Source organism: Magallana gigas, chromosome 5 (genome assembly GCF_963853765.1).
Source record: "Magallana gigas chromosome 5, xbMagGiga1.1, whole genome shotgun sequence".
NCBI lineage: Eukaryota > Metazoa > Mollusca > Bivalvia > Ostreida > Ostreidae > Magallana > Magallana gigas.
Genome location: NC_088857.1, coordinates 44,561,654 through 44,580,466, shown reverse-complemented (window position 1 = coordinate 44,580,466; position 18,813 = coordinate 44,561,654). Strand labels below are relative to the sequence as shown.

The 18,813-nt window shown below is 35.5% G+C and overlaps 3 protein-coding genes across 3 annotated transcripts; 2 read left to right on the top strand and 1 right to left on the bottom strand.

Annotated features, from left to right (window-relative positions):
• The first annotated feature begins 8,401 nt into the window (after window positions 1-8,401).
• Window positions 8,402-9,853, top strand: LOC136275632 (uncharacterized). The gene has a single exon (XM_066085250.1). It carries the CDS (start codon window positions 8,402-8,404, stop codon window positions 9,851-9,853), a length of 1,452 nt encoding a protein of 483 aa, XP_065941322.1.
• Window positions 9,842-11,889, top strand: LOC105329363 (ATP-dependent DNA helicase RecQ). Its single transcript, XM_034460702.2, is given in 3 exon segments — window positions 9,842-10,468; window positions 10,759-11,053; window positions 11,056-11,889. Coding segments are annotated over 3 exon segments (1,572 nt in total). The 5' UTR covers window positions 9,842-10,025.
• Window positions 11,890-12,317: 428 nt separating this feature from the next.
• LOC105329353 (uncharacterized) lies at window positions 12,318-18,198 on the bottom strand. The gene is made up of 6 exons (XM_066085779.1): window positions 17,490-18,198; window positions 16,915-17,370; window positions 15,246-16,430; window positions 14,329-14,450; window positions 13,942-14,141; window positions 12,318-13,159 (listed from the first exon to the last, which is right to left on the bottom strand). The coding sequence occupies exons 1-6, from the start codon at window positions 17,553-17,555 to the stop codon at window positions 12,318-12,320; spliced, it is 2,871 nt and encodes a 956-aa protein (XP_065941851.1). The 5' UTR covers window positions 17,556-18,198.
• Between the last annotated feature and the right edge of the window lie 615 nt (window positions 18,199-18,813).

Below are 18,813 nucleotides of genomic sequence, written 5' to 3'. Positions count from 1 at the left end.
GACTGTCACCTTGATTAATATTCTTACCCCTCGGTGGTTCGTATTGTATATACATGTAATTATATCCCCGGATGTTTAAGACTTGTTACCTGTAATTAAATCCGCGATGTACGGTTCTAGGATAACACAAAGTGAAATTTTTGTTTAAAATTTAATTTACTGGTTACAATATTATTTCCCTATAAATGAAATTATAAATGAATTAATCATTTACCAAATGTTTCATTTTTTGAAATCTCTCTCTCTCTCTCTCTCTCTCTCTCTCTCTCTCTCTCATTATTTGCTTGCTTAAGTACTGCTTCAAAGTATACCAGGGACAAACGGTATCTAGACTACCTACATGTATAGTGCGGTCAATTTTTGATATAATGGAGATCTATGTGTAAAAACATCCTGAAAATTTTACTGCGGTTTGGGGAAAACCCGATTTCACACCTTCAGAACGATTTTTAATCAAGCCGATTTGGCGCGGGATGAACTGTGGCGTCACGGGGTCAACTACTATAATATGAGAAACAAGAATATCGTATGATAACTGGTTGTTTTCTTGCGTTGCTTTTTCGATATAGGAACATTTTTTTTTTAATTTTCTTATCAACACTGAATGACTAAATATACTGTTGTTTGAGTTTAAACCCATATTTTATCGAACAAAAATGCCGAATTCGGAAACTTGTTAACGTTTGCTTCATGAATTTAGTCAAATATGTGACACATTTTGCATCACATGTGTATTCTATGTAGCAAATTGACAATCAATCAAGGCACTATTGTTATAAGAAACCTATTTTTTAAACATTTTTCGGATGTTTTTTCATGACATTTAATAATGATATTGATAAATTTATATGTTTTGTAAAAGGTGACGTGGGGGTCTATTCCTCGTATGAGACATACAATTCAGACACGAAGCATCGGTCGGGGGGGGGGGGGGGGGGGGGCTTGCATTTACCATGTTTACATATAAAAAATTTAATTATCATGGAGCCTCCCCCCCCCTACTTTTTGGGGGAGTATGTAAGTATTAATTAAGGAAATTAAGAGTGAAATTGAAGTTACAGATATATACCACGCCAGCTCCCGCCCTCCCCCACGGATAAGGATATAGAAGAATGTCCCCTTTATTTTTTTATTTTTTTGTTTGCTTGTCAAGATTTTTTGGATGAGTCTGACATGTAATTTCAGGCAGGTAGCGTCGTTTTTGAATTGGGGGGGGGGGGGGTAAAAAACGATGCTACCTGCCCGAAATTACATCAATATTGCCCGATTATTCATTTTAATATTGATTTCGGACTTATAACAATCAAAATAGCATGCACATTTTAACAAACAATCGAGGGATTATGAACGGATCAAGGAGAAAGTCCAAGATGGCCGCATGATGAAGTGTGTCTCGTAACTTCTTTGAAAATACGATAATGGAATTTTATTTTACACTTATTTACATCCTTTGTCAAGATATGTTAAAGTTTCTTTCAGTTCTAATAATGATTCAGTGTCAGTATAACAATTTAATTAAGCTATTTGGAGTTAAATTGCTGACTATAGCGCTCGAAAGAAAGGTGTTCTTTATTGGACAAGAAATTAAGACCAGGGACGTATAATTACTTTCGAAATTATTACTTCATTATTACTTGATTGCATTTTTTAAACAAGGTTTAAATTGCTGAATTGTGAGTTTTGTCATTTTTTAAAAGATAAGTAACAATTAAGGCATATTTTGAACATTAGTTTCTTTTTGATAGTCTCATGCATGATTCTTTGACCACTGATTGACGGACTATACCCGTGTATTAGCTAATGAATGCTTATTTTACACAGTCTAATTTGATTTCTGTTTTAGCTGTTAATAATCGAGTAGCTAATTATACACAAATCAATTTACTAGTCTAGAGGTGTGAAACCTACTCTTTGTTCACCAGACTCGTGTACCATGTGTATACATACCCCAGACACACACGTTTCTGGAGCAGTAGCTTCGTTAGTTTACCTGTGCCATCGTCTCGGGTCAATCGTGTGTGAAAGGAGATTATGTAATCAACAACTGAATAATGAACATCAATCTGTCCATGCAAGCATTTAAGATATCGTAATCATCGGTAAAAAAGGCGACGAGAATAGCCAAAATCCTTTAAAAAGAAACTTCATTGCAACAAAATAATTACGGATACAAATTTCTAAAGCTACAATACTTTAAATAACTAGATACGTCAAAACGTCAGAGCTTTATCAATTTTTTAAATTTTTGACTGCAAAATCGAATTTATTTTGTAATGCTTTTTAAGGTAATTCGCTTCCTGTTGATCTCATAACCTCTTTTCCGCATGTTGAAAAAGCAAATTAATAAAATAATGTTAAATATGTCGCCTTCATTATAGTTATATTATGTAAGTACAACAAATAATTTTCTATAATATCAAACTGCTAGCATTCATGCCATAAATACTCCATTTCATAGAGCTTTATTTGTGATGCTGAATTAGTAAATTTATTATTCACCAATTCCTATATATTTGCTTTGTTTATCTGTGTATATTTAATATTCATGTCGTTATGCATGTACATGTATATCGAGAAGGTCATTGTGTACACATCACACAAGTCAGTGTTTTTGTCTAGATTTTTGTTTTCTCTCAAGTTACTTAGCTTGTGATTAATTTTGCTCTCAATTATAAACGTGTATTAGTTATGAAGAAATTTTGGAGAAAAATCAGTGCCGGGAGCGTGATTTGATCCTACATATTATCCTACATATAATATCTCTAGTACATATTGACTTGCAGATATGACAATCCTTTTTGAATAATTAATATATGTTATAGATAGGAAGTGTTGTTTAGTAGCTATTAAACTCAATTGAGTATGTTGTGAAGGATAAAGGCGATGCATACATGTACCAACATCCCGCCAAGACTGGCGATGATCGAGTTGCGTTGAGGTACTACCGTTATCACAAAGTTCCTAAAATGCACCCCGATGAAGCAGTTGCAGTTTCAAAAGTATTGTGATGGATTTTAACAAATGCAAGAGTAGTTATATAGACGGTTTACAAGTAGTGCATTCATGGCACGTCAACCCAACTGAAGGAGTGCTATGCATATTTTTACAATCACTTAATTCCTTCCATTTTGGGCATAAGCTTGTGAATGAAATTTTTATATTTATACATGTATATAAACTATTTATATTTTATACCGATAAAAGGACACAATTATACACTTCAGGGTTCTGTAAAAAAGTGCGATAATTTTTCTGCTTTATGTTGATAATTGACAGTGTGGTTTATTTTCGAGGTAAATTGAAAGGAAAGAAGGGTAAATGGGTCATTAAGTGACCCTTATAACACCAGATGTACAAAGGTCATATTTTTATACAGTTTCTGATTTGGTTGCCACAAAAGTTTTACAAAATTGAAGATATATACTGCCGTCTTTTTTTATGTTTAGAGTCTTCCATAAAGAATTATAGTCTGTCCCAAGATATTTATGCAGCACATTTGGACGATTTTCAATAAAAATACACATACCTGTGAAAGAGGTGCAATTGAAATAGTTGAAAGATATTTTCCAAGATAATTTCATTGACACCTTATCATCTTTCACTCGGAAAAATTCACAGGAACGAAAATAGATTCCTTACGGAGATTTATAATGGGGAATGTTTACATCTTTTCTCCATTCGAAATACACTCGGAATGCATCGCGCAATTTTTCAATGTTATCATCCGGGATTGATGCAATACAAAATCTCCGTAGACATCACATTTTTTAGCATTGTATTGAAACCTGATAAGCTAACAGGGGCGTTTCGACTAAGAAATCTTGGAAATTATTCATACTTTTGAATGAACATCGTTTGAACCCTGAGGTTTTTATGAATATCAAGCAATTAAGCCAAATGTAAATCCAGAATATCTTGGGACAGAGTATAAAAATAATATTCTCTGCTTTAAACTGGGTTTTCCAACGGAAAAATCCGGTTATTGAAATGGTGAAAATGGCGGGCGGGCGGCTACCAAAAGGGTACCCTTATTGAAACGATAACTCCTCCTACAGTTTACAAGATAGGATGTCGTTCTTTTGCAGATCAATTGTACATATGTCAGAGGTGTGCATACTGCAAGGATTTTGATTTCTGATAATTTATTTTTAAAAAACCCAGCTTTTGAACCTAGTCATATTTTGACAAAATATTGCATATAGGGTACTCTTATCGTACGGATAACTACTCCTACAGTTTTCAAGATAGGAGGCTGTTCTTTTGCAGATCAATGGTACATATATCAGACGTGTGCATATTGTTATGATTTTTATTTCTTATAATTTATTAAAAAAAGTTTTTGAACATATCATTTTTTGCAAAATAGTGCATATAGGGTACCCTTATTGTACGGATAACTCCTACTACACTTTTCAAGATAGGGAGTTGTTCTTTTGCTGATACATTATGCATATATCAGAGGTATCCATATTTCTAGGATTTTGAATTCTGATAATTTATGAGAAAAATACCAGATTTTGAACTTATCATTTTTGGCAAAATACTGCATATAGGGTACCCTTATTGTACGATTAACCCCTACTAGTTTTCAAGATAGGAAGTTGTTCTTTTGCAGATTAATTGTACACTTATCAAAGGTGAGCACGTTGCTAGGATTTTGATTTCTGATAATTTATGAGAAAAAATACCAGCTTTTGAACTTCATCATTTTTGACAAAACATTGCATATAGGGTACCCTTATTTAACAGATAACTCCCAATCAGAGGTGTGCATATTGTTAGGATTTTGATTTCTGGTAATTAATGAAAAACCTAATCTTGTATTAAAACTGTACTTCGTTTTAGTAATGCAAATACTCATTTCATGGAAAACTTTGTTGAAATGGAAAAAATTGTTTGAAGAACTGTTCCAATGTGGAATAGGACACAATATTTATTCATTTTTGCCTTACATGTATTTTAATTCAGTTCTAAAGACTTAAACAGAAAAAATGTAATTAATTGTTGAATGCATTTTAAACAAGTTTAATCTGAATTCGTATTAATGAAGCCAATAATACATTTATTGAATACAATTGTCCTACCAGTGTAAACAAATGATTTCAAGCTTTGAGATACAAGTGATTGGATGAGGGTAATTTCATGGACTTCGTACACTTTTTAGTGATATCAATATCGTGAACATTAGGCAACGTGTAATTTTGTAATTTTCTACACATCAAATCAAACAGAAAACCAGAGAATATCAAAATCAAGTCGAAAATAGGTCAAACAGATGGAAATCAAATCATCATAATTCGCGCCGTGCTCGATACAAAGAATTTAGTCTACCTATATCGATCTATTTATCAGCCAAAGAAGATTGAGATAATCATTACTTTCTTATTGTGAGAATTCATGTTTTCATATCTTCTGCAGACTCAGGTTTACACAGGTATTGGGGTTTTTTTTTTTTGGAAAGAATAATACAATGTTTCCGTAACAACTTCGTTTCTTTGGAGGGATTCCCTTAATAAAGTTCATATATAGGGTTCTTAACGGTATCTAGTTGTTAAATTAAACAGCACTATAAACAGGTAGGTTCAAAAGTATAACTACATGTAGAATATAATATTAATCAGTTAAATACAGTGGTTAACTACTTATTGTAACATTCAAAGATAATAGTTAATCTGTATGATTTGGTTGGCCAATGAGATTATACTTTTGTGGGCTTTATTGAAATTCTGTTTACGTTTTCCATTCTGCAGGCTTTAAAGTAATCACTGTATTACCCGTCTGAATGTCGAAGAAATGTGTGAAACAATTAGAACAAGATTCAGTTACATGGTTCTGACCACTCTCTTTGTCGGTGGTATTGTGATTATATCCCACATCACAGCAGTGGCGTATCCGAAATGGGACGGTATAAATGCTCACTGGGAAGCAAGAGGGAAATCGGAGCAAAGACAGGCTTATGGGTCGATATGGGACTTCTCTGTTACTGAAGACAGCACAAACAGATTCTTTTATAATTCTTCAGCACAACAATTGATGGACACGGGCAAGTGAGGCGTTTCATAGAATTAGTGAACGGTTTTGTTTAAATTGCTTTTGAGCAGTTGGTAACAAGTTCAAAATTAAAAAAAAAAAAATTCACATAGTTAATTCCTTTCTTTACTTTCAATAGATTCTAAGCCATACATATTCTTAAAAATTGAAACAGTTTATATGTAAACCTTGTGAAAAATATCTTTGAGGATTTTATGTAAAATCCTGTACAATAATTGTTAATGATAACGTATGGTTGTCAAAGCAATTTCTTCCCCTGTCCTGAAAAATACCAACAAGAATCCCTACAAGCATTTCAATATAAAATGTTTCCATCCCCCATACAATACTGTGCATTTGTATTTCTATCGAAAAAGCCTCAAAAGTTTATCACAATAAATTAAGAACGTTAAAACATTTTAAAAAAATGTCTAAGCATAATAAAAAAAGGTTATGGTATGTACTAATTCCTTTGTATTTTTCTTCAAGTAAAAACTACAACCAGTATTACAAAATGGAAAGTACGTGTAATTTAATTAACTTAAATAGGCAAACACTTAAATATTGACACAAATATGTTATTTTCACATCCTGGAAGACTCCAATTATATTGATGGCAACCACTGCGATTGGTATAGGAATTGTTGGAGAGGGTCTCATAGTTTTGGCACCTTTGTTGGAAAAATGTGCAAAAAAGGCCATCGTCTTCACATGTGTGGATATGATGGCTATCATGTTTCTATTAATTGCGTGTGATTACAGCCAGCGAACCTTAACAGCTGCAACATTTCTATGAGTTTCATGAAAAGGAGTTACATGTATATATGAAGTCCTTCTTATAAATCTGGGATATTGTAACATAAATGGTAAATGAAAATGGGTGATGAGTACCGAGAGACACTCTGAAGTCGCAAACACCCGATTCTTTGATTGTTCCGAGTATCTCAGATCACGTGATCAAAGGGTATAAATACGAGATGCCGTGAGTCAGCAGTCAGTCGCAGTGTAGACGCTGAAGTGAATACTTCAAGGTAAGCTTATTGTTCGTAAGTCAATATTGCTCAGCGATTTGCAGAACAATAATACTGGCGTATAGAAGCAACTTGTCCTCGTGAGCGTTGCTTAGATTCAGCGAGTTGACATTTGTTATCAGTTACGAGGGTGCTTCGTGGGGTTGCTTTGAAGTGACCGACAGAAGCGACGGGTTGTTTGAAGCGACCGATATAAGCGACGGGTCGCTTGAAGTGACTGATAGAAGCGACGGGGTGTGTCGGAGCGACGCATAGAGTGCGGCTAGGGCCCATACATTCAAATATTTATATTTAATTGAATTTTGAATCAATAAACGCTAGGGAAGCGACAAGGAATATTATTATATATCTTAAACTATTATCATAAAAATCAAACACCTCAGCAAGGTATCTGAGGGGACCCGTAATAGATATTAGCGTGTTTAGGCAGACACGTTACAAAATTTGGCGCCCAACGTGGGGCCACGTTTGATTGTATGATTTTTGTACATTAAAGTTTTTAAATAATAATCTCTTGTTTTTATTGTAAAAATGGCATTGGAAAATATTACCGAGGAAATACAGAGAATTGAAGCGGAGCTTGAGGAGCTTAACAGGACGACGTTTGAACACTCGATGAAACTTAGAGAAGATATGAAACAGCAGACTCGACTCCAGCACATCAAACTGTTCGGAAAAGCGACTCTGGAATTATGTCTGAAGGTCCAACAGAAATCAGATTCAAAAGAAGAGAATATAACCAAATGTATGACCCTGAATATCCAGAGGATCTCGATTTAACGGCATCGCCGAGGTTTCGTGAGAAGAATCGAATAGAAGTAAGGGAAAATGAACCGCGAATTACTGTCAGGCGACAACGACCGCTTGAAGCGCCCACAGAAAAAGATGAGGGAGGATATAAAAACCCCGATACTTCTTTTAAGAAGCCATCCAACTATATAAAGCCAGCGACATTTGATGGCAGCGCTTCGTGGCTAGATTACAAATCGCATTTTGAAGGGTGTGCAGCCTTGAATGGGTGGACAGACAGGGAAAAAGGTCTCTACTTAGCAGTGTCCTTAAGAGGAAACGCCCAGGGAGTGTTAGGCAACCTTGCTGGCGAATTAGGTAGAAACTACAATGAACTCGTAAGGGCGTTAGAGGATCGCTTTGCACCTGCATATCAAACAGAGCTATATAGAGTTCAATTGAGAGAACGTAGACAGAAAGCAACAGAGACGCTCCCAGAATTGGGCCAGACAATAAGGAGATAGGCACATTTAGCTTATCCAACGGCACCGAATGACGTAAGGGAAACGCTCGCAAAGGAACAATTCATTGATGCTTTGGTGGATGTGGATATGCGCCTTAGAATCAAACAGGCCAGACCACAGAGTCTAAACGATGCAATAAGGCTTGCAGTAGAGTTAGAGGCTTTCATAAAGTCAGATTTCAGAAGAATAGAACAGAAGTCACACTTGCGTATGGCTAATGGTGACTCCTCCAGAAATGATGATGCCGACAAAACCGATGAATTGACGAAGTGTCTAAAAGGCTTACAAAGCTCTTTGAATGAGCTTAAGTCGGAAATACGAGAAATGAGAAAGCCTGATGATTCAAGGCGATCAGCCCAAAATGGCAGTAAGCAAAGACACTTGCCGAAAACAATAAAATGTTACAATTGCCATGAAGAAGGACACATAAGCAGACAATGTCCATCAAAGCAAAAGAATAGAAAACGTCCAGTAGAAAGCAGCTATGGTCCTAAAGCGCCACGTCCTGCATCAGTAAGTGCAGCAAAAACTAGACCAGAGGAAGAAGTTAAGCAACCTTCAGTGGCATTTAATAGACCGAGTGAGGCCGGAATGTATGCCGTTGTCTGCATAGGCGGAACTGAGATAAAAATGTTGGTAGATACAGGAGCAACTGTTACTTTGCTTTCGGAGAGAACTTATAACAAAGTTCAACAATCAAATGGCACCTCTGCTATAGACAAAGTAAAGCAAGAGATTATGACCGCTGAAGGCAGATCTTTGAAGGTGTTAGGAAAGATCGTGGCCAATATTCAATTGGGTGATAGGGAATATCTTTCACAAATAGTAATATCAGACATTACTGTGGATGGAATCATTGGCTTAGATTTCATGACTGAACATAAATGTTCGTTAGATATACCTAACAAGGTATTAAGCATCGGCGGAGAGAAACACTCGTTGTTGCTCGAAGGTACGCTAGGATGTTACAGAGTTGTTGCTTCAGAATCGTTCGTTGTTCCAGCTAGAAGTGAAATCATCACAACTTGTGATGTGTGCGTGCCAGACGGGGTAAACTTTCGCAGTGGTTTGGGGATCGTAGAGCCAAGGGACTGTTTGATTACGACAAATAGAAGTCTGGTGGGGAGGACTTTAGTAAACAATGAAACTAGAGTACCTGTTCGGTTTATGAATCTTTCACAAGATCCTCAAACTATTTATAAAGGGACTAACATTGGACAACTTTGTCCAGTCGAAAAAGTGTTAGAGACTACAAAAGCGACCGACCACCAAACGAATTGGTCGAGGGAACTTGAAACTCTGAGTGAAGTCACGAAATACAGGTTGAATCAAGAGCAAAGAAAGGCAGTTGATAAGCTTCTTGAGAACTATGCCTTTTTGTTTGCTAGTTCAGATAACGATCTCGGGAGAACAAACGTAGTCAAACATAGAATTGACACTGGAGATGCCTGTCCTATAAAGCAACCACCAAGGCGACTGCCAGTCCACATGAGGGAAGAGGCAGATAAATTAGTAGACGATATGCTACATCTTCGCTAGCCAAGTGTTTTCGGTCCACTCTGCTCCCCACAAACCCTTGGCAGATTAAGCGATTTAAACTGTGGCTGACAGGTGCGACATCTAGCGAATGCACTGAAATTAAACTACTGGGTTCAACCAATCGCGCGATAGCTTTCATAACCTACTTGATAAATATCGTAAACAAGACAACATGGCGGCTATCAGTGTAAAAATATCGGAGATACAGAACTTTTTTCAGATCCAACTGACAGAAAATCAAATTCGTGGGATAAAGGGCTTAGCGGCTGGCCAGGACGTTTTCGTAGGCACACGGACGGGAAGTGGAAAATCTTTAATTTACGAAAGTTGTCCAATTATCTTTGGCGAGTCGAGTGTGTGTGTGGTAATATCCCCACTTCTCAGCATCATGAAAGAGCAGGTGAATAGACTATCTGGTCTAGGTTTGAAAGCAACATATATTGGGAAAAAAGATTGCTGTATAGACGACGTTACGAGGGGATATTATCAGTTTGTCTTTGGAAATCCTGAAGTGCTGGTTGGAAACGACAAATGGAGAGGAATATTTCGACATCCCGAATTTTCTCAACGACACAAGTTGACAGTTATTGATGAGGCACACACAGTTTATCAATGGTAGTGTATATATGAATTAATACCTAACAGTATAAATACAGTTTATTTTATGATAATACAATTTAGAATACCCTTATAGGAATATTCATGCCCAACATTTCATGATTAAAAAATGTACTAATTTATTTGAATTTGAAATAAAAATAGCTAACACTTGTCAAGTAAGAGTGTCAAATATTTAAGCATTGAATCATTATTTCATGAAAGATATAGTAAATTGGCAAATAAATTATTAGTGACATAATTTCATCTACAAGGACTGACTGTTATTGCTATTATGTATTTCATAGGGGCGAGAAAAAGGATTCTGATGATGCCTTCAGGGAACATTTCTCAAAGATCGGCGAGTTGAGGTCCCTCAGTTTGAACATTCCACTACTCTCTCTTACAGCAACCGCAAGTCCGTCAAATAGGAAACGAATCCTGAAAAGTTTATGTTTCCGTGATAATCACATTGTAATAATTGACAGTCCTGACAGACCAAACATCAAGATTAATGTTAAATGTGTAAAAAATAATTCTGACATTAGTAACATATTTTCATGGGTTATTGACGAACTCAACTCAAGGAAAAAAATGCACAAAGAATTGTGATATTCTGTGAAAGCATTAAAGACTGCGCCGTTCTCTACACCATGTTCAGACGGAAATGTGATGCTTCTTTAGTACAAATGTTCCACAGCAAAACCGCAGAGCACATCAAGGAAAAAATTCGCATTGATATGGAGTCAGAAGATGGTCAAATTAGGGTCCTTATTAGTACAAATGCTGCAGGAATGGGAGTGAACTTTAAAGGCCTGCATAATGTTGTTCACTATGGACCTCCACGTGACCTTGACACACTAGTACAGCAAATGGGCAGGGCAGGAAGAGATGGTGAATTCTCTGTTGAATTAATTTTATACAAAAATCATAAGGGACATTTAAAAAAAATAGACAGCGACGTTCTTTCATTGATAAAATCAGAGGATCAGTGCCGAAGAAACATTTTGTGTAAAGCATACAACGCTCATTCACACATTTTTGAACACTTGCATGAATGTTGTGATTTTTGTGAAAAGACCTGCAAATGCTTAGACTGTCCTAGGCTATCTCATCCTGTATTTAATGCAATTGAGCCACAGGAAGAGGACGCATTTCAACGTGATGTGACTGATGAGAATAAGATAACTCTCAAACATAAACTAGAACTTTTACAAAGTAATCTACCTAAGTTATTTGGCAACAATTCGGAACTAAGTGTAGAAACTATTAAGTGTATTACTGACAATTGTCACAGAATATTTACAACAAGCGATGTGATGGAATATGGAACAATCTGGCTGCTCGACACTGCTGAACAAGTGATTAAGATTTTTGATGATGTATTTGATGATATTATAATATATGGTTCATCAGACTCTGAAAACGACTTCACTTGATGTATTAAGTTGTGCATATTGAAGTTTAATTTTGTCAGAATTTAATAAAAGATAAGTAAATTTCACAGATAAAATTTTATTTTATGTATATTTTCAATCACACTTAAATAGCCTACATCATGCAAGCAGAATTTTTAGCATGGTGTAAATTTAGAACCTGAATAGTTCTGAATTATTTTCTCTAGAAGTTATTCTAGTGATTATATGACTCACTTTAAGAACCCGTGAGAACCTCATTTTTTCAAAATGGAATAAGTTGGGTTTTTTTAAAGTTAAATTGATTCCAAAATTACTAAAAATTCAGCTTAAAAATACATAAAAAATTATAACAAGTCAGAATCTAGCTATTATTGCCCTTTATGTTGACTCGTTAAAATGAATTCTCAGTTCATATTAATTGATAACACACATTCACAATGTATAAACTTTTACATCATTTCAAACGATGCTCTCTCCTTTTGCTTACTTATCCAAATGTGCAGTTTATGAAGGTTTACCTTTTCAAAAACATCTTTTATGTTTTTGAAATTTTCAAATTGGCGCCCTTGAATGTTTTCAAAGATGTCACCTGCCATCAACTCCATCAGCATCAAATTTATGTCAGAAGATTTATCAGTCTTTGTCCTTGATTTACCAGAGGGTTTCATTGACACCTGATACCTAATATTCTCTCTCAGCTCATCTTGGATTTGACATGCTAATGCTGTAGTCTGGGCACTATTAAAGGTAAAGTTTGAACCCTGCTCTTTTATTTTCTTCTTTACTAGCTGAACACAAATTTCCACTAAGTTGTCATTTGGAATGTTTCCATCAATAGTTCCGTTAAGATTTGCTGTTGTATTCCATTTGTATTCAAAGGCTTGCTTAGGTGTTAAGATGGCCTGTTCATAGGCCATCATTCTCCACAGCCAAAGCTGATACTTGGTATGTCCGGCAACATTTGCACACAGCATTTCAAATTTTGCATTCAAAAATATCCGGTTTCCGTCGCCCATTTTATAAGCATCAGATGTATCTCTTAAGATAAGAGCAGCTTTCATGAACGACGACCGCCATACTGCAACCTTTTTGGGTTCTTCTCGTGCAGCAGTAAGGAAATGCCAATTGTGTTCTCTCTCTAGATGGCGTTTAAAGTGTCCAATTGTCTTGTAGTTTTTCTGACACGTGCACATATACTGACTGGTGACGGCATCAAACATGCTATGTAGCCTGGCATTTTGTGCGTCTAGCCTGGCAGCTTCTTCAACCAAATCTTGGAGATGAGTTGATCCTGGGAGTTTAGAAATTTGAAAGTTTCATTAGAACAAAATAAATGTTAACCGAACATAATAATATATAAATAGTGCCTGCTTGGGAGGGTACCAGTTGAAATTGACACCCCTCGAAAACCATTGAATATCAATTTCAACTGGTACCCTCCCAAGCAGGCACTATTTATTTTATTATACTGAATGTCTTTATTTTATAGCAAATTTTACTGCTTTTATATAGAAAAGACGTGAGTTCTACGGCGAACCGTACGCGCATAATATACGCGCATGTAACAATTCGTTCTATCGGCTTGTTGCCAAGTGTGTTGCTAACGCCGAGGGTATTAGAATGAATTGTCAACTGCGTCTAAACCAATCAGATTTTAGTATTTAACATGAAAGTATAATAATTACTATTATTCTATAAAACTTATACCTATGTGTCTCCTCAAAGATAAATAATAATTAGTATTGTTTTATAAAACTTATCCCTATGTGTCTCCTCAATGAATAATGTTCATGGAATTAACCTTGATTGATTTTTATGGTTAGATGGTTATGATTTTGCTATAAACTGCATAGGTGGAAAAGGAAGAAAATCGGCTTAAAAAAATGACTTAAATGTAAACTATGAATAATCAGCAGGTGAATTATGTGTTGTATTCAAAACAAAAAGCATATATTAGTCATATACTGTATTGATTTTCCTTGCTTAATTAATAGAATGTCATATTCATTATGAGAAAGAGAATCACGGTATGAACTTTGTACATGTTTCAATGGGGTTACATGTAATGTTAACCTTGCAAGTTGATATGTTTGTTGATCACTGCCTCAGCCAGATTTCTAAGCCATGATAGCTGCTCCTCATTTGAATACATTGATAAAATGTTGGGGTTCCACTGTTGAGGAGATCCATTTAGGTCATTCAGTCCCATAACATCCATTGTGGCCCCAAGTATAAATGCATCCAAAGCATCCTCCACAAAAGCATAATGAGCTCTATGAAAATTTTATGGATTATATGGATGTATAACTACATGTACAATTTTCAGTACACACCCCCCCCCCCAAAAAAAACCCCCAAAAATAAACACACAAAAAACAAACAAAACCAAAACAGACTGACAATAAAATATCTGTGTTTATCTCCTTAAGTTAGGAAAATTAAACCAATTAATAGACATACCTGTATGCTTCAACAACTTTATCTTTTCCAGTAACATCCACTCTGTGAATGACATTTCGAAGTTGATAGAGTGTTCCTTGTTCAAATGCAGAGGATGGTTTGTAGAACTCCTGGTATATAAACTAGTCAAGAAAATACAAGAGCAATTATTGATACATGTATCAGATTAATAAAATGAATTGCAAAAATATTAAATAATATCCCCGATATACATGTACTGACTACTGATATGAAATATATATATTAACAAAGTATGCCTTTTTAGAAAACATAATTCATCAGATTTTTACTTTTTATGATTGATGTGCCATAGAAAAAAAAATAGTTGATTCTTTTGAAGTAAATTTGACAATTCAAACATTACAAATTCTTTCACTTCAACTGTTAGTAGGCTTTAATTTGTGAACAATATGCAATGTTAGTTAAATTTCAAATTTCATGCAAACAAACCTGAAGCATCATACTAAGGCATTGCATAACACTTGGGAAATTGTATATAATGGATTAAAGTAAAGTGTTTAATAAAAAAAGTGGTGGCTAAACTACCAGCATCCATTTTCGATACCTATGCATTTTGACTGTGGAATCACTTATATGTGTGGGGGTTATTTTTTTTTTAATTCATTGTATTTTTTATATTAAACTTGAGGCTCATAGAATTTTTACTATCTTGTTTAAAAATGAATAATAAATTCATTTATCAAGGATGTAAATTCACAGGTGAGTATCCAAAAATCTTGAAATCACAAATAATAATAATTCTACAGTAATTCATCTAACTTGTAATAAAATAATGATAATGGAACACTTACAAGAGTAACAAACACAAGCAGAAACCATCCAAATAACCAACAACTCCAAAACAGGAACTGAACCAATTCTTAGAACAGGAACAGAATATCAACCAAGGGGAATACCAGCAAAAAGTTCATCATTCTGTGAAGGCCCTCTGGTCTGTGAATAAGTCCTCCCAGTTTGTAATAATCTGTTTCACAGTTCTGCATTGCGAGTTGTGCTGTGTATGCTCGCTCATTAGTAAGCACATCACCACCAAATACTTTCCTTTCTAAAACTTCTGCTTTTTCCCCAAGAGTATGTGCTATATACTTCTGATGAATGTGCTCCAATATGCTAATTATGTCATCATGCAAATTTTCATTTTTGTCAAGCAAATCAAGTATGAAATGAGTTGACTTTTTTGAGGTTTCCTCCATGAAAGGATGATCGATGTGTTTTGGAACACAATGAGCAAAAGACTTTAAGCATTTAACATGTCTTGTGATAACCTTCAGTATATGATGGTTCATGTTTCTTTCCAAAATATTGATGTCTTGGGCATTGGGTAAAAATGAATGGTTTGGTAGTGATAAAATGTCATGCTTGGGTTTATCATCCAGCATAGTTGAATCTAGCACTCTTCGTTGTAAACCAACTAAGATAAACCAGTGAAAACTTTTCCTTTGATTTTCTTTTGTCATAGAAGAAGTCGATTTAAGAATGTCCAAATTGTCACCAATTATATCGAACGGGGGCTGAATTTCAGATTCTTTTAACTGACTTTCAATTCGAGAAATGTACTTCTCCCCATAACATTTTGTGGACTTGTCATTTGACTGGGCAACACAACTACTTGGATCTACCTCAAAGCTTGAGCACATGGACACAGCAGGACATTGTACCAACCCAACTTTAGTGAATATATTAAGTGGCAGAAGATGGCAAGCTTGTGGGACGGTAGATGTACATGTATAGTTGCATGAATCTGTTGTGTAGCATGACATATTTGACTTAGCAGTGGCTGTGTCACTGACGTAGGCAGTTGAAAAGTTCATGTCAAAGTATGAGTGCATTGTCACTCTAGAACATATACCTTGCTGACTGGAGTCTGTGAAATAACTGGAACTATCAGTCACATCTTGTTCATGGAGTGCAGATACCATTTCTTTGGTTTTCTTCTTGTTGAACTGAAGACTTGATTGATGCACCTGACATAGAATTGTGTTCTCTATCTTCTTCTTCTGAATGTCAATCAGTGAAACATGCTTCTTGTGAGTAGCTGAACAGCCCACAGAAAATCCAAGGCATCTAAGCAAATCTATTGTCTAATATGAAATGAAATGTAGATCATGTAATACATACTTATGTGCAATCACACATTAACACAAATCTAAATCTTAATTGTAATTTGATAAGGAAAACAATGGCAAGTGAAATGTTTAAAATCATAATGAATTTACATCAGTCTGAACATTAAATTGTTATCATACTGTCCAAATCTAATATGTTTCAAAATATAAAACCTACGAGGTAGGGTGATACAATCAACAATAAACAAACAAATAAATTACTTCGAGTAAATTAGCTGTTTAAATGATGATTACAGTGAGTAATGAATATCCTAAATATAATCCTTGTGTCCTGAATATTTTGAGTATTTTTTTCAAAGATTGCATTAATTTTAGATGAAAAAAGTAAAACTGGAAATGATTATTGTAAAAAATGAGTTTGTTTAGGGATTGAATTTTTAATTCCTTAACCTTAGAATGAAGGTGATACTAGTGAGAATAATTGAATAAATGCACATACTTCATCAGTGGCTCCACCATGGTCTAATAACTGACCTACAGCATGGTGAATAAGTGACATATTTTGGTTTCTGTGGTGCAAAATAACTGCTGCTGAAGATACCAAAGCTACAGGCTTGGTAGTGTTCATAGTATCCTCCAGTATCTGGGAGAAGGCTGGAGCTTTCTCTTTCAGTTCATTTGCAATTTTTAGAAAATCAATTGAAATTATGTCCTCAGAGGTATTGCCCCTCAAAATTGAAGGATCATTTTTACCACAAAGAAGTTTACATTCTTCTTTCACACACTTTGAAAGAACTTTCACTGCCTTCTCTTTAAAGTTTTTAACTTTCACCAGTTTATTAAGAATGACCTCTGGTTTATTGCCTCTGACAATTCCCACCATCACACTATACAGTCCTTTCTCTCTTATTATTTTTGTCCGAACTTTTCTGTCATTTTGTCCTCTGTATGATATCTATAAGTTAATTTCAATATAATAATTATAATACATGTATATTGTTTGATATAATCTAAACTTGTGATTCTTTAACTATAACTACTAAAAGCTGATATATATGAACCATTCATGAGTACCTTGGCTTTCATTGGGGAGAACAGCAATTGTTGAGGCCGCTTTCTGGAGGAAGCTGAAGTTTCCATCTGCAACACTGTTTTCCTGGGTGTTCCAAGAATATGCACCTTGGATTTGCGTGGGGTTGGAGTGTGGAGAATTGTCCTTTTGGTGCGGTTAATACATTTTGTAGGGGTGACGGGACATGTAACCACACGCGAGGAAATTCCAACTGAAGCCTTCGTTGATACGGACGTCTCTATTGCCCTCGACGATAGTTTATTTACAGTATTTTTGTTCCGTAATTCTTGTAATATGGAAGCTTTTTCCACAGCTAATGCGTTTAACTTATTTTCAACGTCAAAGTCAATTTTCTCTAATTTGTTCAATTTGTTGAAACATACATAACACAAATAATGGGAATGTCCGTCATTTTGACTCGGGCTGTAATTCAGAACTTCTGTCAGTTGTTTTAAAACCTTAAATGATGATGAAAAGATTAATCGCCGGTATTTTAATGGTACCGGACCCCAACACAGTCGGCACATGCCTCCACTTACGGAGGCAGCCATTACTGTTTTTGCATGACGTATTTGATTATGAGAGATATCTTTTCATTGGATCCAAGCTTTACCCTTGGAACCAATGAAAATTAGCCACAGTTTTTATCGCTAAATCTGTCAAGGGTTTGTGAGGAGAGGTACGGATCAGAAACCCTTGACTTGGGAAGATGGATATGCTACGGCGAAATGTCATAGAGCCGTCTTCGAGTCCCTGGGCCTCTGGGGTTGTTCTTGTCAAGAAGAAAGATGGTTCTACACGCTTCTGTGTAGATTATCGGCGTTTAAATTCGGCAACGTTAAAAGATGCGTACCCTTTGCCGCGCATTGATGACATGCTCGATAGACTGAGCGGTGCGTCGTGGTTTTCAACGCTCGATTTGTGCATGGGCTACTGGCAAGTAGAAATGGAACCTGAGGATAAGCCGAAAACAGCATTCGCGACAAGAAAAGGTCTATTTCAATTTCGGGTAATGCCGTTTGGTCTGTGCAATGCTGGAGCTACATTCGAGAGGCTTATGGAAACCGTACTTGCCGGGTTGAACTGGGAAATTTGTTTGATTTACTTAGATGATATTATTGTCATCAGCAAAACATTAGAAGAAATGGTAGAGAATCTTTCAAAAGTGTTTGGTCGTTTGGCTGGCGCTGGACTAAAATTGAAAGCGAAGAAGTGTTCCTTGTTCTGTAGGTCTGTAGAATATCTTGGGCATGTCATATCCGACAAAGGAATAACTACAGACAGCAAGAAAATAGAGGTAATCAAAACAATGAAAGCACCAGCCAA